The 23,604-nt window shown below is 35.7% G+C and overlaps 2 protein-coding genes across 3 annotated transcripts in view; one reads left to right on the top strand and one right to left on the bottom strand.

Moving 5' to 3' along the window:
* The first annotated feature begins 721 nt into the window (after nucleotides 1–721).
* On the top strand, nucleotides 722–9,525 carry LOC123309782. 2 transcript variants are annotated; one of them, XM_044893049.1, is made up of 7 exons: nucleotides 722–1,083; nucleotides 6,865–7,007; nucleotides 7,104–7,502; nucleotides 7,979–8,071; nucleotides 8,624–8,839; nucleotides 9,090–9,233; nucleotides 9,297–9,525. In XM_044893049.1, the coding sequence occupies exons 1-7, from the start codon at nucleotides 862–864 to the stop codon at nucleotides 9,472–9,474; spliced, it is 1,395 nt and encodes a 464-aa protein (XP_044748984.1). In that variant the 5' UTR covers nucleotides 722–861; the 3' UTR covers nucleotides 9,475–9,525. The 2 variants fall into 2 exon arrangements, with proteins under 2 accessions (XP_044748984.1, XP_044748985.1); XM_044893050.1 differs by lacking the exon at nucleotides 7,979–8,071 and having other exon boundaries at nucleotides 725–1,083.
* Nucleotides 9,526–9,712: 187 nt separating this feature from the next.
* The window catches only part of LOC123309783 (ras association domain-containing protein 9-like), a 50,683-nt gene continuing 36,791 nt past the window's right edge, over nucleotides 9,713–23,604 (bottom strand). The window contains exons 3-7 of the mRNA XM_044893051.1: nucleotides 11,854–12,053; nucleotides 11,285–11,410; nucleotides 10,984–11,204; nucleotides 10,657–10,879; nucleotides 9,713–10,328 (exon numbers count right to left, since the gene is read on the bottom strand). Of these exons, the coding sequence (XP_044748986.1) occupies nucleotides 9,813–10,328; nucleotides 10,657–10,879; nucleotides 10,984–11,204; nucleotides 11,285–11,410; nucleotides 11,854–12,039 (1,272 nt within the window). The 5' untranslated portion in view covers nucleotides 12,040–12,053 and the 3' untranslated portion in view covers nucleotides 9,713–9,812. The remainder of the gene's footprint in view (nucleotides 10,329–10,656; nucleotides 10,880–10,983; nucleotides 11,205–11,284; nucleotides 11,411–11,853; nucleotides 12,054–23,604) is intronic.

Genomic DNA, 23,604 nt, shown 5'->3' with positions numbered 1-23,604 from the left:
AAACTGAATATACCTCCCACTCTCATTTATTTTCTGATTTCAATTCATTCGAATTTGACAATGTTCACACACAATTTATAATCGAATCTGATATGCACTATGATTTGAAGAATCCTTGTTGGACCTGAGCCATCAGATTTCACAATTCTCTTTGATTTCTAGACTAAAATCGGCAAAACAGCAGAGAGTCTGAATTGACCGTTCTTAGATGGTAAGCAGGGTGAACCCTGGAAGGTTCAAGGTTCAGATCTTGTCTACAAGATCCCGCTGGCTGCGAATTGATAGGGTGAAACTCAGTAGTTCTGGCAACTAGTAGAAGCAATACGCGGTAGTTCCAATATGTGGTAGGTGGAATTCGCTGTAGTTCAAAGAAGCGGTAGTTCAAACGTCTGTTCTATATCAAATGAAATCTGGAAATGAGCGATTAATTGATTCCTTGATTGGTTTATTTGTCGAATTGACGTTAGGATCATTTCATCGTTGATGAGGAAAAGGGGCGATAATGAGTGAATGCCCCTTACTATCTTAGGACGATTTTGATGTGTCGAATAGCCCAGCTAGGCATCGTTTCCACCTCCCCTCGTATACCAGACGTACATTTTTCCCAAATCCGATTTTGCATGGAGTCTAGCCGATAAAGAACAATACAAATAATTCCTATTGCATAATGGATGACTTCCTGAACACGCTTATACAGACTTATCGCGAATCCCCGCACTCCAATTCTCCAGGAATCGACAGAGCGGCAGCTCTATCGGCTCCTGGCTCAGAAGCTCGTACTCTGTAATCTGTGCTCGTACTCGAGGTAGCGCGCGAGTGTTCGAATCAATTCAGTCTACCAATCTCGCGAATTATAATAATATGAGGGAATCGGACCGTGGCGATTTGAAAGAGCCGAGATCGGAATTTGGCGCCGTGGAAATGAACAATAATAGGGAGAATAATAACAGTTCGAATAGGAGGATGTTCGATTCTAACGAATCTTTGATTAGTGGGGTATCCAGCGTGGCGGCTTGCTCAGGTGAAGACTGTTCATCCAGGAGATCTTCGGAGGAGTTCGACTCCAGAGGGGATATCTTTGACGTGAGTGTTGTTTAGAATGAAAGATGAAGAGAGGTGAAAGAAAAAAGGAGGAAATACACTCGTATTTTGTGAACTCGTTTGAATTCATAAGCACAAAAGGAACTTTTTTCCTAATATTTCTAAAAGTTGATAAATGACATTCGACTATGAAAATATATAACTAAAATTTTAGCGTCAACCATCTATACTGTTAGCAGTATAAATTAGTTCGATCCTTTGAGAAATGAGGGCTTTGACTGATACTATAATGTCTCACAGTGGCAGTTTTTTGGTTGTTTCAGATAAGTTAGACAGCGGTCCATAATATTCAGTTTAAATGGCTTTTAATTTCATGCAACTGCATATATTGGTAGATTATGCTCCAACTAAACAGCATTTGCGGGATATTCCATATTTCAGTGAAGCTGAAATGCATCGAATGCTTGTGGAAGTTTATGGTGACAATGCCCCAACTGATATCTTATTTAGGGAATGCTTTCAACCATTTAAAAATGGTGATTTTAGTGTTGAAGACAAGCCTTTCTCAGGACAGCAAATAATAAACTCGAAGACCAAGAATTGGAGGCATTACTAGATGAATATCCGAGTCATCTGAAGGGGCGCTTACAGAATCATGCATAAGCATTTTCCGTACATTTGAAATCAATGGGAATCATTCAAAAGCATGAGCGCCTTATGAACAGAACAGTGAGACGTTGATAGGTGCTATGACAGCCCTTATGATGACTGGTTTCTTCTACATATGCAGCACCTCAGCAGGTCACTTCTGTCGCAGAAATAGAATATTGAATCTCAGCTTGGATCGCCTCAGAAGGCCAGGCATTTTGTCAGTTAATTTGTACTTCCAGAAGGCCCTTAGATACAGAGTTTTCCATTTTTCAGTGATGCATAATCATGAAATCTCTCACTCTCCTTGTATCTGACCTATAGTTACTGAATTTCAATTGCATCGTATAGCTATTTTAAATTTATATTTATTAATATATATTTATTAAAAGAGCCTTTTAGACGCGTCTTTAACTCCGAAACCATCGAAAGAATTTTGTCCACTCACTGATCATCTTATTAGGTACACACAAAGAGCGAAATTGAGAAGCACCCTTGAAATTTGAATGCTTAGGTATCATATCACAAAAACTGATTTATAGGATTTAATTTCCCAAAATTCCAAGTTCATTTAGAAACATTGCCTTTTATCTCGTGTTATCATTGAGAACTCATTATCATATAATACCACAATTCCTTCCAAAAAATCTCAAAGATCATCGGAATACAGGGAATACGCTGAAAACTGGCCGGCTTCATTGGAATCTAACAATAGAATAACCTTATTGTTCATGAAATACGAATAGGTGCGAATATTAAAAATTCAATGTTGAATATTTTGCGTTACTTTCGAATTGAATTCATTCAGTAGAATGTGTTAACGATATTCATGAAAATTGCTCTCTCTATCGAGTTTCAATTAAAACTTTTTCATTTATAGTTCTTATTTTAATTCATTTATATAAGTTTGAAATTGTCATCCTCAGAAATATTCTTTTCATCCAAATTCATTTGAATTCTCTGCACACAGAAAATATAAATTGTTCGCTTTTCTAAAAGACCACACGCATGACATGAGCTTTTTAGACTCACTCAGTGATTCTTGCAATAGTGTTCGAAAAAAATTTAATCTTCTCCTGAACATTTATAGAAAGAAACTGTGTTCGGTCACCCTCTGTTCGAGTTTGTTATTGTTTATTTTGTCAAGTATATATTTTTGCTGGGATCTTTCCAAAATGAGTTGCTATTGGGGTCAAAAAGTATTCCAGTTTTCCGTTATCTTCGCAAACGTTCTCGTCGAATCTAACACAAGAAAATAATACCCACTAACAACCCGATCTTATTACACATATAAACAGATAATCAATATCATTGAACTTTGGAAGTAACTGTACGTTACAGAATGCATTTACTCTCTTCAATTCGATTAGAAATCTGAGATCTTAATGAGGAATTAATGGCATCTAACACTGATATTTCCAACTAAGAAAACAGCTCCCGCTATATGGTTTGTATTTGAAAAATAGCTATTGACAGTATTAGATTTTCGTGAATTTACTGTGTCCATTCCGACATTTAGATTACTCGAATTTGGCTATGGTGAGTTCACATTGAAATGAGATGATACTCAATACCAATGTTTACATATTATTCATTCGATATCGCATTCTCGATTGCATTGAATAACTCCCTTTTATACAGAAAACCTTCGCAAATCAATGATTTCCCACCTGTTCGTCAAGGTATTAATTATTGCATTTAAATGTTACCATTTATCCACATGCAATTTCTTAAATGGGCTGGTAAATTTCCTCACAGTAAAACAATTTGATATATACCTTACACGAGTGAACTTAGTGCAATTAGAACAGCGCTTTTCAATTTCTTGAATAATTTTCCGGACGTAGTAAGCTTCGTTCGAAGATGAACGACACTGAAAATTAAACATAATTTGAAAAATATTGCATCCAGCATTAAAAATCTTGAGTACAGGTAGTTTACATATGAATCAATTAGTGCTGAGATTAGTTCCTATTAGTTTTCAATTATTTTCATTTATATGAGAGTATTATTCCACTCCAGGATACCTTGTTTGTATCATAGTTTAAAATAAAGACAGGAAATTCTGTTGGAAAAAAATTCTGTGAAACATTTCCAATGTTAACTAATTTATTGGAGCTTCTACAAGCCTGTTCTCGTGTTACATTCTTTTTTATTGTTTTTATAATTATAATTTTCAATTTAATACCCTTTCATTCATTTTGAATTGGAAAAATTCGTTATCATCAATAAAAATCATGTCAGTTAAATGAGTGCATGTTCATCAAATAAATACTAATATTGTTGACATTGCTTTGACATCGATAGTGATTGAACTTTTAGTGAAATTTGTTTTTTCAACATGTCCATCTGATATGAACTAACCTGCTAACCATACTGAGTTTCTTCTCAATCTGCAACTCATCAGACCATAGATAGGGTATTGTTTTTCGAACTTTATGACCACCTTGGAATTTTAGTTCCCTTGTTATTGTAAGATAAACACTCGTACGTTCTTAAGTGATTCATCTTAGCCAATAATGAATGAGAAGAATTAACCTCATGTGAGGTGATATATTGATTAAGTGATGACCTTTTAATCATCTAAGTCTTATCTCGCATTTTTGCAATCTGTCTGGACTTGGACGGAAAATATGAACACAATCTGACATCCTGGTGGGATCATGCGTTCTTGATGAGCAAATATTTGGAAAATACTGATGAAAACAAACTCAAACTTCCTCTGATCAAAGTTTGGACCCAAAAACAAATCAGCAATTTGAGTATTTGAGCTGGGCTTGTATGAATGTACTCTTATGAGGTGAAATACCTGCAGTCGAAATAACTTGATATGAAAATTTAACATGCTTCCAATGAATCTAATAATTATTCATTCATAGTAATGCTTTGAATAATTCAAAGCTTACTATCCCTTAGATGATTGGTCGAAGTTGTTGCTTTTATCAACTAATTAAATAATTAACATATTGCCGAGAATTGAAAATTTGATAACTGAAAATGTTTACCTGCCTCAAGCAATGCAAAGGGGGGGGGGGAAATTTGCTTTGATTTTCATTCTACAACGAAATTACATATAGAGATAACACAGTGAATAATATGCTTAATACGTCTCATCAAGGATGTTTAGTAGCGATTTATACACATAATTAGCTAGTTAATCAAAATCTTTTTACTATACTGCTCGAGTCGATTTAACATTATTGAGGTCATTAGTCATTATCAGTTCTTTGGTTTGTTAATATAGCATTTTTCCACATGAATTTGAAAATTCGTTTCAATCTTTTTCCAGTACAGAAAATCAACTGATAGAGTTTGTTTGAAATTCAAGACTTTTCCAAATTGAAACTCATAAATTATAAGAAACTATACAAGATAATTTGCTCCAGCAACTTATCGAGACAAAACTGAACTGTCTAATTCCTCGACAAATATTTGAATGTACGAATTTTTATCATCTTCAGTGAAATAATCACATATATTTACTTTTATGTTTGAGGAATAATTACCAGAGTGTGCAGGTTCAATTCAACACCTAGGCACTACAAATAGAAGCAGGAATAATTATAGATATACAGGTTTTCTGAGGGGTTTATGAAAGATATCTGTAGATTCGGGAAATACATCATTGGATGATAGGAAAGAGAACAGTTCTAGTGTACATAGCTTCAATCACTTTTGTATCCAGTTGTTGATTTGAATTGAATTGAAAAGTAAATTATGAATGAATATTGATGCTCTCAGTCCTATCAATCTCAAATCTCGTTTTTTCATATTGGAGTTGTTTTGAAGAAAAATGAAGGTTACAATAAATTGGAAAGAATTGGAAAACGTTTGTTTAAAACTGGTCCCCTTCTATTTTCGTTTTACTTGTCAGGATTATGGACTGGTTATTTTATGAACTTATTTTATGAAGCGATATAAAACAGGAAATGGCGGTTTGAATGTTGTATCATTTCCTAAACTACGATCAAACGTCCGACGATATTCTGCTTATATCATGATCTTCTTTTTTTGAAGCTTCTTTATTATCATGAAATTGAAGAGAAATACACTGCTCAAAAATTGAAAAGGAAACTCCAGAGAAAATTTGCAGTGTTGCCTGAATAAGGAAACTACTACCATCACTATTTTAATATTTATGTGAACGACAGTTCATTGGAATTGAATTGAACAACAATTCATGTAGAAAGTGGCCAGATATCAAAGCATCCACACTTTCATCGTTTTCATTGATTCGCCCTTTGATCTACCAAGAAAGAAATATATCTGTCAACGCTCTGCCGGTTTATAAATACGTTGTATGAAATAGACCTTTAAAAAATTGGGATGCGTCCGAAATTCATTCTGTTTATTATTCGAACCTTCGATTAGCAAGATCAGTGTGTGTGTCGGAATTCTTAGATGTGTTTACTCAATCGATTTTAGATTGGGATCTATCTATTTTCATGTATGATGGAAATTAAGAAAAATTGTGCGCTTGCATATCTCAAATATTTAACTATATAATTTGCTTTCAAGGTGGAATTGGAAGAGTAAATCCAATGAAGTGACCCTGGTGGAGCTTAGTAGTTTTTGTGCTTCAGCTTCAGTGCTTCGCAGTATTGAGGTTAAATTTGTCTTTTCTACCAAGCATAAGTTTAAGAGGAACAATATTCAATATAGTTCGGGAGCCCAATAGTGAAATTCGGGATATAGTCGAGCTTGTCAGATATAATCTGACAGTTTCAGCAAGCCGAAACTATAAAAGTTAGTCATGAATGTCACAAGAATAAGTTTTTTTTGAATTATCTGCTCTCCTGAGCTTCAAATCGTTTTCGCATTCATTATAAAAGTTGTAGAGAATAATATTTTCTACAAAGTTCGTCCGAAGCAATTTTTTCTACGTCTAAACGTTTTTCAGATATATGGCAATGAATGTACCTACATGAGACTGGGATTCTACATTGACCTTGCCCTTTGGCATGTATGGCTAAGCTTCTCATCTCTAGCTGGCAAATGTTTAAGAGTGTGTAAAGTTGCTTCCAACGAAAATTTTATTATCTACAACTTTCATAATGAATACAAAAATCATAAGAGATACAGAGAGGGAGATATTTGAAAAAATACATTGTTATCATCTTTGAATTGTCATACATTATTCGTAATCATCAAAATTTATTCTGTTTTGTGTTTCAGTTTCCAGAATACAATAGAGAAGAGAGATCGCATTCATGTTCCGGACTGAGTGAGGAATTGAACGATATAGAACCTGTAGAAATATTCCCTAGTTTACCTGATAATGTCTTGGAAGAAATGGGACTCACAAGGGAGCAAGCAAGGTGAGATAAGACTGAGAATAGCCTAGCCCTAGTCAGTACTTTCTATTTCACGACCTCTGGTGGATGTATCATTAATCTCCCATGATATCTTTACAGGAAACTGCAAACAGAAGATGAACTCGAACAGAAATTCGCCACCCTCTCGCTGGCCTTCTCCATCGACTCCAACACCATAACAGACAGATGCGAGCGGCAGAAGAGGTACAGAAACCAGACGGAAGACAACCTAGCCAAAGAAATCGAAAGACTGACGCAACGGGTGAACAAATTGACGAAGTTGTGCGTGAACATGGAAACGACGGAACTCTTGGCTTCGCTGCTGGCGCAGATAGATGTCGTGACGAACGCTTCTGCCTTAGCAGCGTCTTCTGCTGAGCGATACGGGGCCGTGCAGCACGAGCAGAGGCTGGCGGACGCGGTCCAGCTGATGATCAATCACGTGAACACCTTGAAGCAGCAGAGAGATCTCAGCCGGAAGCAGCTTCAATACACGAAGTGGGTAAATTTGAATATGAACTTAACAAAGGGCGGCCTAGATTATGCACAATGGGACAAACATCCTGATGTTTGTATCCCGTTGTCCTTGATTATATCTATGCATAATATGTCTATCTCTCTTCATTTCCAATCTATACTAGCCGAAACATTCGGTGGGATTTTTCGAAATTTGGGTAAGGGAAATTCTTACAGATACTCATGATAAAGTTCCCAATTTGGATGAACCTTGGCGGAACCTTTTAAATTCGCTGAAAATATTCTTCTAGAATGAATTTCACTTCAGGTTATGAAAGGGTAAATACTTTTCATCTCTGGGTATAGTTCCATCTTCAAAACAAGGCCCATTCCCTTCAAATAGCGAGATGAATGCCACACTAAGAGAAGATATTTTCGAATCGAAGAGTTTCTACTTTCTTTTCCTTATTGTATTATTCTGCGACACTGCCATGTAATGTGGAATTCGGGTATTTCAGAAATTTCAGTCCTTTTTCTCCTCCTGGCCCTGGTGAATCATCTGTATCGACGCCACTGCATTATATATGCAGATCTTCTGATCCACGTCGAAGGTAGATCCACTTTCTTTATATTGTTCTACAGTTTCGTGCCTTTATTTGTTGCTGCTGTGAATAGAGATTGTATCCAGAGGCTGCAGGATATATGTTTGGGGTTTGTCTGCGTATTGTCAGAAAAATGCTTCATATAATGCTTTTTACCGCATGATTTTCGCACAACTAGACACTCATTAGAGAAAATTTTGATCTTATCTCAAACTCAAGCTTTTGCAGCTCCATTTGGACACCTAGGGTGAATATTTTTAGGTCAGAATTGATTGAACAGTTATATATTGTATAATAGAAGAAGTTGATGTGAAATTCTGCAGTTAAAAGTATATCATATATAGGTATATATGTTTAAACAGACTTTGTGCTTTAGTACAGCTTCACTATTCTCGGAAATATTTTTCTATATACTGACATAGGAAACAGAATATGATCTGACTTAAGCAAACATATTTCTAGAAATATCGATACTGGATGTTCTGTTTTCTATGTCTCTCAGTATATTTTATTCCTGAATTTCTGTAAATGAGCCGATTGCAGTAGAGATTATGTTTTCAGAAAAATGCTCCAGGGTTCAAGTTCAAAGACAGACCTCCTTTCGAAGGATGATAAAGGATCTCAACACCATCATTTCTCAACGAAGAGAAGAGCCAGCATATCACTGGCAATGCTTCAAGAACAGAGAAATTCGGAAAAGAATTTCTTGAGGAGGACTTCTGAGTTAGTTTTCCGGACAAGTGCTACGCAGAAGTTGGCTAAGCCTAGTCGGATGGAGTAAGCCATTGCTGTAACTTCCAACCTTTTTTTTTGTATTTCAACGATATCAAGAACATTAATTTAAGCATAACATAGACGTTAGGGAGATAATTATCATCTTTTAAGAGGGAGTAGATATTCAGATCATATATTCGCTAATAAATTTGAAAAAGCATGCATCGTAAACTTCGTAATTGCTTAGAAATGATAAAAAACAACCTGATAATTAATTTATGGATTCAACAATACTAATTCTTACATATTCCAGCTTGGGCGTTGATCTGAACAAAATCAAAGAAGGAATGGTGGACGAGAACAACTATGACTTTTCTGATTCACAAAGTGAAAAAAACGCAACAGGCTGTGATGATTCCGACGAACCTAATGAAACCAAAGAACAAATTGAGAAGAGGTTAGGATAATATCCCTTCATTCACGAAACCCTGAAGTAATTGTTTTAATTTTTTCTTTACAGAATACAACCCGAGAATTTCCTGAATTTCCTTCAGCGGAAAGTTGGACGGACGTACAAAAATTGGAGTGATGAAGGATGTCTATCGCAAATTTTTTACATTTGTGCTGTTCTTTGTTTTTGTTTTGCTTTGATAGTTATGTCAGATGTTTTATTCGAACTGCAGCTTTCCAAAAGATGACGTTTTGTATAGGAGTGTAGAAGGTGTTCGAATAAAGTTTGTTACGTTATATCAATTTGAATTTTGTGAATCTAAGTGTACCTAAAGGAGAAAATAGACTTTCGGATTATCAGACCAGAAAATATGAATCTGTATTAGGATAAATTATAGAAGAACTTTATCAGTGACTTCTTTCTTATGTGGTGTAGGTTGTTTTTTAGGATCCAAGTGATGATATGAAACCTGGGTAGCAAGAAAACATTTTTAAAAACATTTATTATACATCTCATTCATCAACATAAAACAAATGACATTGGGGTTTTAGGTACAGCATTTTTGGTATAAATAGATCTTTTATCTTAAACTAAGGTATCTAACATTTCTTTGGTATTGTGGTTTTTATAATTATGGGAATGGGGAATGAAATTTTGGCTTGGAGCGGGATGCCTCTGATGTTTTGCACTGAAGAGCAAAGCTTGAAGCATCTCGTGCTCCTGCTCCTCCTTCATGATGTCCTTATGTAGATTCTCCAGGAAATGCCTCCTGGAGTTGATGAGCTCGTTCGTTTCTTCGAGCACCACCTCGTTGTGTTGCATTTCACAAGCACTCTTCGCCATTTCTGTTCTGAGATTCGTCAGAGACTCGGTAACGTCATCGGTGACGTTTTTATACTTTTCGTACTTTTTTAAATTCACCTCTAACCGCACTAAGCATTCCTCCTGCTTGAGAAGCTGTTTGTTCACTTTGGAGATTTTTTTCATGAGTTCTCGATGCTCTCTCAGAGCTGAAACACTAACCGTCGAACTAGAATCGTCATCTTTTATGTCCTCTTGGACGAATTCTTCGGAGGATGGTGAAAACCTCTCCATGGTATTCTACAACAAAAATATGAATTGAATAATCACAATAATATACAAAAATACAGCTCTCATCGGAGGAGAGTAAATAGTATTATGAATAACCTAGCGCCACCTGGCGAAAAACGTTTTAAAAACCATCGGTAAATAGTTTATATCTTCATACGAAGGGAAAAAATGAAACTAAACGAGACAATAGGTCTACCTTTGAAGTGTATCCTTGCAAGTGAAAGAGTAAAACTTTTTGCTCACAAACTGAACCAATTTTGTCAAATAAGCAAGGAAATATTGATAATGAATAGATCGAAAGTATCGCTCATAAACAGTGCTGCCAAATTTTTCTTACCTCTGACTTGGATTTTTTCACGTTGTTTGACTGCTCACTATCACCCTCTGTTACCACCCCGCTGTCACTGTTTTTGTCTGTGATGGCGTGTTCTTCTTGTTCTGGATTGACAGCTTCTGGAAGGCCTTTCAGGTAAGTTTCCAAGAGATAGTTACTTCCATGTTTTCTTACACGAGCCCTGTGAGTTTTATCTTCGAGATACCCAATTTGATGTTCACTATGCCTGTGAAATTAAAATTAAATTATTCACTCTATAACGGTAAAATCCTCTTGAAATAATTGGGAATTCTCTTTTATTACTTGTGTTGAAGAGATCACTTGACATACCTCAATTTCTTCAGTTGCCTTCTTATAACTTCCCCTTGCGCCAAAACTAATTTGAGTAATTCTTCAGTATTGGACGGTTCCTTTTCATTCTGCAAAGTTGCCAATCTTTTTGGATGTAGCGTTTTCCAGGAATTTCTGTCTGACCACGTGGCAGAGTCTGTCCTTCTCATTCTCCTATTGCATGTCCTATCACTTCTAATTCTCCTAAGCGATATTTTTATCTGAAGATAAAATTTCGTTAGAATTCGAAATTGTGAAAAGTGTTCCAGACTAATGTATGTAGGTATTCACTAATGCTTACTTCTTCTTGAGCTGAAGACCAAGCGTTCCAAATGTCCAGAATCCTTGAGTTTGGATCCAAGGGCTGTTCTACACCCCGCCATCGTTCTGTGATATGGTATTCTTCTGGTTCACCGATGTGTTTACCCTGAAAAAAATCATACGTTCAATATAGCCCAATTCATATCGAGAATTTTCTGATATTTGAATATATCTAATAATGTTCAACTGGCCAGAGCTTTATCCATTCGGAGAGGTACTTCAGTATATGTACTTCTGGATATGTACCTACTTCTGGATATGTATTTTTGATAAGTACTTCTGAATATGTATTTCTGGATAGGTACTTCTGGGGTGGTACTTCTGCAGAAGTGCTACTGGAGAAGTATTTCTGTGAGGCCATTTCTGGAGTAGTACTTGTGGAGAGATACTTGAGAAGAGGTACTTGTGGAGAGGTATTTGTGGAGAGGCACTTGTGGAGAGGCACTTGAGGAGAGGTACTTGTACTACTTGTGGGGAGGTACTTGTAGAGAGTTATAGATAGGTAGATAGGTTGTAGAAGTGTTTTGATAACTATCCAGTCTTACTCACTTTTAGTTTTTCGTTTTGTATGAGAACCTGGACAACCTCCTGGCATGTAGTTTCAGGAATGATTCCTGACACCCATCTCTGTTCTCCCCTCACCCAAATAGGAATTTCTTCAGTGCTGCAATCACTCTCGTCACTGTCAGAATCTTCGATATTTGTAATATTCTTGTTGTCTTCTAGCCACATCATCTTGGTGGACGTATCTGAAACAAAATAATATTCATTTAAATAGTCTGAGCGAATGAACGTGTACACATAAACTTTTTATGGGTTTTCTATCTGAATATCTTAAACACGATCAAATATAAACAATATATTTTGCCCAAATTGTACCCATGTTTCAGAAACAATTATAAATGAACCAAAAACGAAAGTATACTCTCTCTATTCATACTATCGTTGCTAACAGATATCTACAAAATTCATCCCAAACTAAAAGAAATATCCATAAATATATCACAGATAACGTAGATGATTTTCGTTATCTAATTGTTAAAATCTTTGGGTTTTCAAACCTCTGAAGCGTAACAGCAAAATTGCAAGTCTGGACCTATTTCCTGGGGACACAATTCCGCTAGACAAGGAAGTGATTTGTCGATCAACAATTTCTCGATTGAATTTAAATGATCCGCAGAATTATTGAAAGAAATGGTTATGTTATTAACTCGGAGCTTTGTTAGTGTAAAACATATTTAGCCTAAAGGAAAATACTTGCAGGCTTGTATCACAAGATGAACCGTAAGAGGTGAAAAATTCTCATCTCATTAGGTATTTTTTATTTTTCTCAAAATTGAAGGAATATACTGCACCAGCCACTGTTGTCCATTAGAATATTATGTATTATATGTCACAAAGTAGTCAACGAAATAGGCAAGGATAACAAGGTCTCTTTAACCTGGATTCTCGAAGACCAGAATTTCTTAGACCTATTTGTTTTCTTCCTGAAATCTACGTTCATGCAATCGATTTGCAGGTATCTATGATGGTGAGATTCGATGTTGTCCCTGATGAATGAAGCCGTCAATTGGCAATGTGGGTCTCAATTGAATATAAAAGATAGTTTTTATAGGCCTGGAAGAGGGTGGGTAACAGAACAGAGCCTTGGGGTATTCCAGTATTCACTTGATGTTAATTCGAACAATGGAGGGATACTTTCGACTGTCTGACAACGCTACTAGTTACCTATTTATGACGTAGTTTTTCCATCATCTTCAAAAATATCGATAGACATCGATATTATTCTGAAACAATCAATCTTTCTCACCGACTTTTCTGAGTAGAAGACAATAACTTCTTCTTTCCTTAGACGAGTAATCGTCGAACAATTTAGTATTCCATCAAAATGTTTCATGAATGAATGGATACCAAAGTGTGAGACTTATCTCTGTCCAAGAATACTTCTCTACGTGTTTCCGGTGTACGCGGTGGGAATTTATATTAGGTTCCCATATTTATTGACGTTCTTATAATCTACAAGACACGGTTGATCGATTAGAAATGAGGAGTAAAAATATGGCATTCAATCTTGGGATCTTGATGGTCGTCAACCCAATGTGAACTATCTACCAGGGAAATCAAGAGTGAAAAGAATTTCGTAAATTTTATTCTGACAAACAAGCAGTTGGCATTTAATTGATCTATACTGCTCCTTGATGAACGGTTTTGAACTTAAAACTGCCCACTGCATTTTTAAAAGCACCCTAAATTTTCAGCTGTGCTCGGCAAAAAGAGGTAATGTATAGAATAAGTACTTTTCTGCAAGAAATTCTAGGGTATATTTTGGATCAGAAGGTTTTCAGCTACAGTGATTTAGAGCTTTATATACAGGACGAGTCTTTAACTCGTAAAAATATTTCAACTTGAAGTCAAAAGAAACACTTTTTTCCCATTCCATTTTTTCCGATTCGGCTGTGATAAAAAGATATAGCAATTTTTTCCATAATGAGATATACCACCCCTGAGAATTGTAGAAATTTGAAAGAAAATTTCGCAAAAAACAAAATATCAGAGAGTTTTGAAACTGGACAGACTAGAGTAACAATTGGTCAACATTAAATTTCACAAAATAAATCATTAAGGGATGATTATCGTTTGTGATCACCTCAGTATAATAAGAACATTATGAACGATTTAAAACCAAAGGTTTTTTTTAATAAAATGTGCCTCTTTCATCGTAGATTTGACAGTTTTGGCTGTCAAAGGACTGAACTCATTGTTAACGCACTCGAAAAACTGCTAGCTTCTCACCTATCTTATCATTGATACAAGTTTTCAGCCACAAAATGCAAATCAAGAATCTCCCCGAGTTAAACCTCGTAGATCTGCAATATTGTAGACACAGTATAGGCGTAAAAATGCAACTTTTAATACATAATTTATAAAAACTTGTTACAGGATTACCAGCCTTATGAGAAATGCCCTCTTCGAACAAGTTAGGTCTACAACAGTAGTTCAACAGCGTACTAATTGGGTTTACAGATTAATATCATCTTCGGTATCCGGTATAATGCGAAAGAAAACTAATACAGGTGTCTTGGAACCTTTTGGAAAATGCTTTAACCGAGTGTGGAATGGAAGACTTCTATTATAAACTAAACGTGGGATTCTCCATGAAAAACACTTTTACATTGAAACTCCAGCACCATCGAAACTTTTTAAAATTCTAAAACTAAAAACCTAAATATGATTCATTGAAGCTTGTAGATTTCAAGGAGGGTAGGGTTTGCCAATTCAAAACCCATTATGCTCCCAAAGAAAAAATCATCTAGTGAAGACCTTTCGTGAAAGAACGAAACATCTAAAAAACTGGCAATAATACCTTGGGACTACCACAAACTGACACGAGATCTGGTCCATTTATGCAGATGAGCAAAACATTCAACCATAACCTTGGACCCAACACGCGATTTCCGATGTTTACCTATAGCTACTGTTTCACTTCGGTGCGATCTCAAATTAAAAGATAGTCAGGATATGGCTATTATAGGTAGGTGAATTAGCGGTTGTAGCTGAACGGAGAAAATTGGATGCTCCGAAAGGAGCATCAAGGTAACGTTGCAGCCAACACATGTTTCAACTTAGACACGGAATGATCAGCGAAGATGGAACATGATGAGTTATTGAGCATTGGATCAAGAGGGGATCTGTAATTTTGACTCATCATTTTATCTGATGAATATACATAGTCTCTGCAATGAAGAAGAATCCCCGAAGATTCTAAATGAATTCGAGGATCAGAACTGAATCTCCAAGTTCACGACCTTTTTTTCCATTGTATGTTGTGAATCATAAAGATAAAAATTCACGAATAAAACCAATTACCTCTCATAGTTATATCCACATGACTGCTTCTGCACTCGTATACAGTTATGAAATAAAAAAATGGCTCAAGAACAAAAGGAAGTACAAGCTACCTCATTACCAGACTATTCGTTTGTTTATCTCGCAAGAATGGCTCATAACCAGAAGCATATATTAGGAATTAAACAGCGTATACCAACAGTCCCCCCACAATAATAGTTTTTATGTTAACAACCCGGTAAATCACCGACTCAAGACCAACCCAAGACACCTAATTGGTTACGATCGTAACCAAGGAAAATGATAATGACAAGCAGCGATAGAATTAGAACAACATTGCCATAATTAAATTCGTACCACGTTAATCAAAAGGTCGTAATATTGATGAATGAATACATTCATAATTTCCTGGTTTTTTCTCAACGATTATTTTGATCGAATCAATTTATCACACATTTATTGCTCTTTATGGTTGTCGATTTAAATGGGACTCGGAGTTGTTGAAATGTTTATTATTAGGCTTTCGTTAATGTCAACTGTTGAAATTATTAATATCATTCTATTGCAGTGTTTCATGAGGTATTTCTCAAGGTATATAGTTTTTCATTAGGAGTTCGAGGAAATATGGAGTTTTTTACATCATAAATATTTCGTTAAGATGATTTTGCCGATACTTGATTAGCTCTTTCAGGTAAAGGTTGTGGTAATAATGACGAAAATGTTTAAAAGGATTTTTTGGACTATTTCTTTGTGAAAAAAAGTTTCATTCTTCCATATACGAGAAGATATTGAAAAATTATTAGCCTGCTATAGAACCAACCAAAATTTCTCTTAATTGGATACATTTATTACGGCGAACCTGCAACGTCTCTAGACCTTTCAAAAAAAATGTTTCTTCTTGCGTTGCAAGCCAGATCTCCACAGCTTTTATTACCCCCTCGTTGGAAGAAAATTTACGACCTTTCAAACTTTTTTTCAGTTGGGGAAAGAGATGATAGACGGATGGAGCCAAATCTGATGAGGGGAGTGTTCTAGTAATTCAAACCCTAAATCACGAATTTTTTGCATGGCAACAGGAGATTTGTGTTCAGGGGCATTGTCCTGCAAAAACAAAACACTTTTAGATATCTTTCCGTGTCTTTTCTCTTTAATTTTGTCCTGTAGAGTGGTCAGTAATGTCGAATAGTAATCTCCGGTTATTGTTTCACCCTTATCCAAAAAATCAATCATGATTACTCCATGGCAATCCCAAAAAATTGAAGCAAGAACTTTTCCAGCAGATTTTTGAACACCAAACATTTTAGGTCTTGGAGAACCAGAGTGTCGCCATTCCATCGATTGTTGCTTTGTTTCTTGATCGTAGAAATGTACCCAAGTCTCATCCAAACTAACAATTCGGTTTAAGAAGTCTACATCGTTTTCAAATCGAGCACAGATCGAACGCGATGCTTCTACCCTTGCACGCTTTTGGTCAGCATTCAAACATTTGGGGATCCATTTTGCAGCAATTTTTCTCATGTCCACATTGACGTGAACTATATGATGAACGCGTTCGTATGAAATATTTAGTGCTTCAGACATCCGTTTTAGCCCAATTCGACGGTCTGATAAAATCATGTCATGAACTGCATCGATATTTTCGGGGAATGACACAGAAACTGGCCTTCCCGATCGGTCATCACCTTCAATGGAAAATTTACCTCTTTTGAAGCTTGCAGTCCAATTTTTCACGGTCGCATACGAAGGACATTGATTACCAAGAGTATTAAGCATATCTTCGTAAATCTGGGAAAATATTTCTGGGAAAACCATTCCTGTATCTACCGTATGATTTGGTCAAGTTGCACGGAAGTCAAACTTCTTCTGACTGATGCATCAATATTGCTATCATTTCTTCAATTATTGTCAACTCAAATCGAGCTTATGCGTTCAAACGAGGAAAAACAGGTTCAGCAAGAAATACCACATAGTTTCTTATGCCACCCTCTGCTAGCCTACTAAAATTAATCGATTTCAAAAGGCAAGAGCTCCACATGAATATACAGGGTGAATCTTTGACACGAACAAATATTTCAGCAGTAGATTCTTGCGAGGTCAAAAGAAACACTTTTTTCACTACACATCTGTGGATCTTTTCAAAAGAGTTGCATTCGGTCAAAGTAGGTACCCAATTTGTCGGATTTCACAGATATTTTTTTTTGAACATCAAATTACTCGAAAACAGCGCATTACCCGAGAAAATATGAAGAATTACTTTTATTTCGCAAAACGTTCAATTATTCATTATATATTATATCATTAGAGTTATTCGGGGTAACTGAGCGCAGTGGGTAAGTGTGCGCAGTGCGTATATCTCGACTATGCAATGTATGAAAGAGGGGTTCATTTGGGTGAAGCAAGGGCGCAGAATCGCCATATTAGTTTTTCATAGGAGTGCGCCGTGCCACGTTTCTTTAACTTTTCATTTGAAATCAATCAAATTCACTAGTTTTCTTGTTCATTTTTAGCATCTCTGCACATTCTGCCAGGTCCAAGTTCCGAGTCCCTCAGTGTTAAACAATATTTTATTCGATCATGGTCATATCAATCTAAATATATAATAAAAAATTTTAGGTTCACTTAGCTGCTCAACTCTATAAGAGCGTCAATTCAAATTTTGGCTTACTGGGGAAAGTGTGCGCGGGTAAGTGTGCGCATAGATTCATTATATGGGCATTAGTTCAGTGAGGAATAAATTATGACATTGTTGATTTTCTTGGTTAAGACTCGATCAATATTGTCCTATTTGTTCAGAAAAATATGAAGAGCCACCAGCCACCAACAGGGGAATGTATCAAGTGTTGTGTTCACCAAGAATTGTGGCACGAACAATAATGCACTGCTTGTAAAAAGGCGCTTCTGTATTGACAATTAACAGCATTTCTCTAATATTGTAACATTTTGATGACATTATTTTGTAATTTGTTTTGATTATGTGGTTCACTAAGCACTGCGTTCACTTACCCCGTGAGGGTGAGCACACTTACCCGCAATACGGGGCATGTGAACGTACTCCGACTTTCTCTATTAAATTCTTTTTTGCGGAAAGAAAACATTTTTGTTTGTTTGCTTTTTGATGTTTTTTTATAGATTAGAAAATTCTCTATCTTATGAATATGTTTTAATTTTCCTAGCTTCAACAATTGAAACAGGGTATGGCTTGAAAGGCAAAAGTGCGCACAGTTGCCCCGAATGACTCTATATATTATGTATTCATTAGATAGCATCCAATTTAGTTACAAGAGTTGGGTTCTTTGAATTTTCTGTGTATTTATGTACCACATCTAATAACACGTGGATACGATCCAAACTTTCAATGAAGCTGAAATTGACTGCGGCCGGTTTTGGGGTGAAATGATTCGACCAATTCCGAATCTTCAGTCCTGTCGAGTTGTTCAATACGAAACCACCATTCAAACTACCATCAAAGCCGAATTGAGATATCGACTTAATCATAAAATCGTCCATTTACATTCCGGCCAACATAAAAAATCGCAAAACGCAGAAAGCAATCAGATAAACCGTATCTCTCGATCGCAAGAATACCGACATCCATAACCTCCTCGCGCAAAGGCCGAGGTGGAGACTCTGACCCAAATCCGAGCCGATAAAAATGACTCCACTTTATCCCACAATGCCCAACAACAATAATTTCCGACATAAATTCGGCGATAAAAATGACCGGGGAATTTTTGCGAGCCCGCTCTTGTTAATCGTGTAGGCGGGTGGGTTGAGAAGGCCAAAATGGCTTTTTTATTGCTCGAATATTATGGCATACTTAACAACGGATCATTTCCCGGTAAAACAAACGTTAACAACGGTAGATAATCTATAAAAATGATACTGTTGGGATTGTTGTGGGTGTAGATGAACATGCGGGCGAATATTTTCTCAGGAATTCTGTTTATTCACGATTTCGAATTCGATTTATTATCAGAACTGACATCTGGGGTATTTCCTCGCTAAGGTAAAGGGAAATGAATGATTGAATGTTTCCAATTAATTGAATTCTGGCCACCTCAGGCTACACTCCACTGGTGAATAAGGGCTGCACTCATGTAATTCTCTCTCAATTGGTTCTTCAGCTGGATATATCCTAAGAAACGAAAGAATGGACTGTCTACGTACAACTATACGCAGCTGACAATAACACAGTCATTGCCATCCCGTATATCAAACTGAAAATCGAAAATGAGGATTTGATAATTTCCCTTCCTGGAATATTTCATCCGATATGGTCATGACCATAACGTCTAACGATATAACCTCTAATAAAAGTATAGTTACCAGTGATAAAACCCAACGGTATAACCGGCAAGCTTGAACGTGAAGCAAAAATATCGTTATGTCTTCACCATTGATAGCCACCAAATCATTCGATTAATAATGGTAAACCGTCGTTGTTAGCAGCAGAATTGGATTTTCCACCCAATCATCAATTATCCTTCCAGACTTTATGACGAACATTCACTGTGCAGTTTAAAATATGCTACCGTAACTGTGCTACTCAAAATTTACGATTTTAAACGTTCAATATAGCTGGAATGCCGATTTTACAAGGTGTACGGATTCTACTTAAATGTATTTCTAAATAAAAGCTTCAAACTTGGAATCAACCCACATTCAAAAAGTTTTTAAGATCTCATTACATCAAAGTTTTGACTCTGACAAGCTCTGAGCCATTTCTAGTTGTAATTCAGAAATACATGATCAATTGGCACAAAAAAATTACAGAGAGGGAAGGGGCATTCATAATCACCATGTAGGTGAGCTTCCGAATGAATTCTGAAGACAAATAACACGTACATAACCTTGGATACTCTTCGAACTTTTTATACTTTCTGAATTACAAATGAAGGTTTCTGAAATACAAATGATTAATCAATTTTAGTGAAGTTCAGAATTTTATATTCAAATACGAAGTACCTATAGTCCATTCACATTTATTTTAGCAGTCGGTTGGCCATGAAATAATTTTCTAAAGTTTTTGTAACTAGAACGGAGTAAGGTTGGCACTCATGAAATGTTGTTAATGTCATAACGCCGTTGCCACAACTAATATCAATTTTTATTACGAAAATGCCGAAAGTGATTGAAAAAAGAGACAGGGTTTCAGGAAGTGCTATTTAGAATTCAGGTTCGCTCATTCAAATAGTTATACCCTTACCTATATTCTAAAATCCACAATACGTCAGACGGTAGCGAACTTATTCAATGTAAGAGAATTTATATAATGTTTCATCTGAATCTGAACGACTTATATTTATTTCAGCTGAATATTTCCACAATCAGAAAAATTGTGAATGAAGAGGATGACAAAGAATTTCCTTCTATCGGAAGACCCAAAAAAGTGGTGGCATTTGAGAATTTTATGTTTGACTCAATTAATGCGAAAAGTTTACTACAGGATTTTCGATGAATGCTATCGTAGAATGAGTTCCCGAAAATTGATTTTTCTGTTTTTCATTCGACTTGTCCTATACATTGTAAATGTCTTAAGGTACCAATAAATACCAAATTATTATCATTATATCGATGTATTAAGATGAACATCCACAAGTACGCCCCAGTTGTCCTGTTAATTGCTCATTCATGTGAAATTTTTTTTCAAAGGTGAAGTTCATCTTGACTTGAAACTTACTTTTACTTGTATTGATGCAAGATGATTTTTGTTGAAGAATTTAACATTCTTGTAATTATCTGTTAATTCCTTCAGGAGATACCCATTCCCAATCACTGCATCATATGCATTTCATCTTCGGGTTAATATTTTTGAAATCTACAACTGATGTAACGTATTCAAACTTTAGCCAAAGAAGATAACGAACATTAACTCCCCTCAAGCTTAAGCATATTATGATATTATACTGATCTCTTGTATTTTCCATGCAAATAACTGGATTTGGTATGGCTTCAATCAGTTTGTATAAACTTATAAACTTCGATTATGTTCGTCACATATTTTCCGAAGAGATTCGACATTGTGATAAAATACGTAATAACAGAAACTTTCACGTAGAACGGGCAACATAGCGTTGATTTAAAACCCAAAAATGTTTTGACAAGCGTCATAACCCCACATTTTCACTATACAGAGTGAAATGTGTCAAATTTCCATGGCCAACCGAGTGCTAAAATAAAAGTGAATGGAGTATATTATAAATACTGTTTCAAAAAGTTGGCTGTTCGTTCAGTGTTCATTAAGTTCATGCCCTCAAGAAAACAGTCTCTTCTTTCCCTACCGCCAATGATAAGTAGCGATGATATAGCCTCAAAATACTTTCAGTAAATTCTTTTATCTCCCTTCCATAGGTCACTGGGTTGGGTCATCGAAGATATCCATGAATTCCCCATCTGCTGGTATCTTCTTTTTGCATTTCAGGTTGAAGATCTGGAACTCGATGTTAAAGTTCACGTGATTATGCCTTAGCATCGAAAAACAGGACGAAATGTATGCGATGTATTATTATTTTTGTGACGTTGATTGGTTTCATGAAATTCCACACGAAAATCTAGCTCATTGCTTTTACGTTTACTCGACATGCTACTCCATATAGCATAATTTTTACAGCAGTATTTTCCAAATCCAACACTCAATTTTGCTCTTTCAAAACTTCGATTGAAAAAGGAAAAAGCCCGTAGCAATTAAATTAAAGTGATCCTATCAATTTCGAAATCATATCAGGGACGAAATTTGCATGTTCGATAAAATTGCATCTACGGGTTATGCAAAACAAACCGTGAATTTATGACTTAATTCGATTCAACAACATATTTCTCTTTACGACTCTACTAATGAAAATGTCCGCGTTGTTAAACGCTGACAGGATTATTTATCTGCATCCTAATCCATCAGAAAGTGTGGACTTTGTCAACGACGCATTTGCATAATTATTTTCATCTATAAACACGAAAAAAATGTTTCGATCATAAATATTCATTATAGGAGTAGCCACCATGGAGATTGTTGAAATATAACGAATTAATCTCTTTGGGAAACATCGAATACGACACTATGAATATAAATGTTAAAAATATGGACTAAAATGGCAAATATGGATTGGGTCAAGTTGCAAAATTCCAATTCATTCGTTCTCATGTAAAAACTCCCATTTCTGATCATGATCTTATTGTGGCCATTTGTAAGAAGCAGTTCTCGTAATGTAATGCGTGATAAAATATGCTTAAATTTAAACGTTGAATATTAATCAGGTGAGACGCGTTCGTAAACAACCAATTATCGAAATGCAATATGTTCGTAATTAAGAATAATCAATGGGTTTCACCTCTCTGATTGGTAGAACACGTCTCGGTGTACAAATGAGATGGAAGATGAAAATTATGTTAATACAAATGAGTTGCAGCCTTACTGAACAAGTCGATGATGACCATATTGCAACCAAATGTGATCTAATTAAGAGTTTTTTTGGCTTATATGAATCTATTACTTTCACGCACCTGAAGAAGCTATTGTCATAGCAATCATGTAATTAAATGCTGCGTTTTATCCAGATATGGGCAGCATTTCAATAGGTTGAATGAATATTTCGATTTCCTCCTAGAAATCTTTTGAATATGTCCAACATTTCTCAAACGTGAGGTCGGTTAGTATGAAAGTATTTTCACACCCAAGAAAGGAAATCCTTGATTGGATTTTTTTCGAATAAGTATATACTTCTGACATGCAACTCAAGTTATAATTATAAGGTTAGAATTGATTGATGAATCATTGTACCCGCTATAATTACTACCTCAAAGACAGTTCAAATAAGGTAATTGTCATTTACGAGAGAGTGCAGTAACCCTAAGTAATTTTTTATAGATAATATCAGTTTTGATTTTTTCTAACTTATGAAATTCTTTTATCGAGTCATGATTTCAATTGAAAGCAATATAGAAGGTTTTCAAAGTTTGTTGTGATGGTGAAATGATATTTATTGCTTCAAATCTTTTCTCTATTGTTCATCATGGTTCCATTGTTCTACCAGCTGAGTGGCTCTGTTTTGATTTATAACATTTTTCGTATTCGTGCCTTATTTGGAAGATGTAATAGAGCATCTAACATTTTTTTTTATAGTAACGGTTTTGAGAGTGCTTAAGGTCAGCGAAATTAATATTCACAGACGAGAGGTCCAGGTATAGGTATACAATTCAGTTCATTTTTGGCGAAAAGAGATTTATAGTGGACTGAAAGCTGGGGTGACAGAATCGGACTCAGCGTGAAATAGCCAAAAGCGTTCCTTTCTTTCATTTCTCTACTATGTTGTCGCTTTGAAGCAGTCTTGCTCTCTAACCGTATGAAGACATACATATACTTTTTTATTTCTTTAATACAGTAATGAAGTTTAACTGGAAAGGAAACCTTCTTCGGTTAGGAAATAGCCAATTAAATCCTACCACTAGAAAAACTAAATT

This window comes from Coccinella septempunctata, chromosome 3, assembly GCF_907165205.1.
Source record: "Coccinella septempunctata chromosome 3, icCocSept1.1, whole genome shotgun sequence".
In the NCBI taxonomy this organism is placed as follows: domain Eukaryota; kingdom Metazoa; phylum Arthropoda; class Insecta; order Coleoptera; family Coccinellidae; genus Coccinella; species Coccinella septempunctata.
This window is presented reverse-complemented; position numbering and strand designations above follow the sequence as displayed.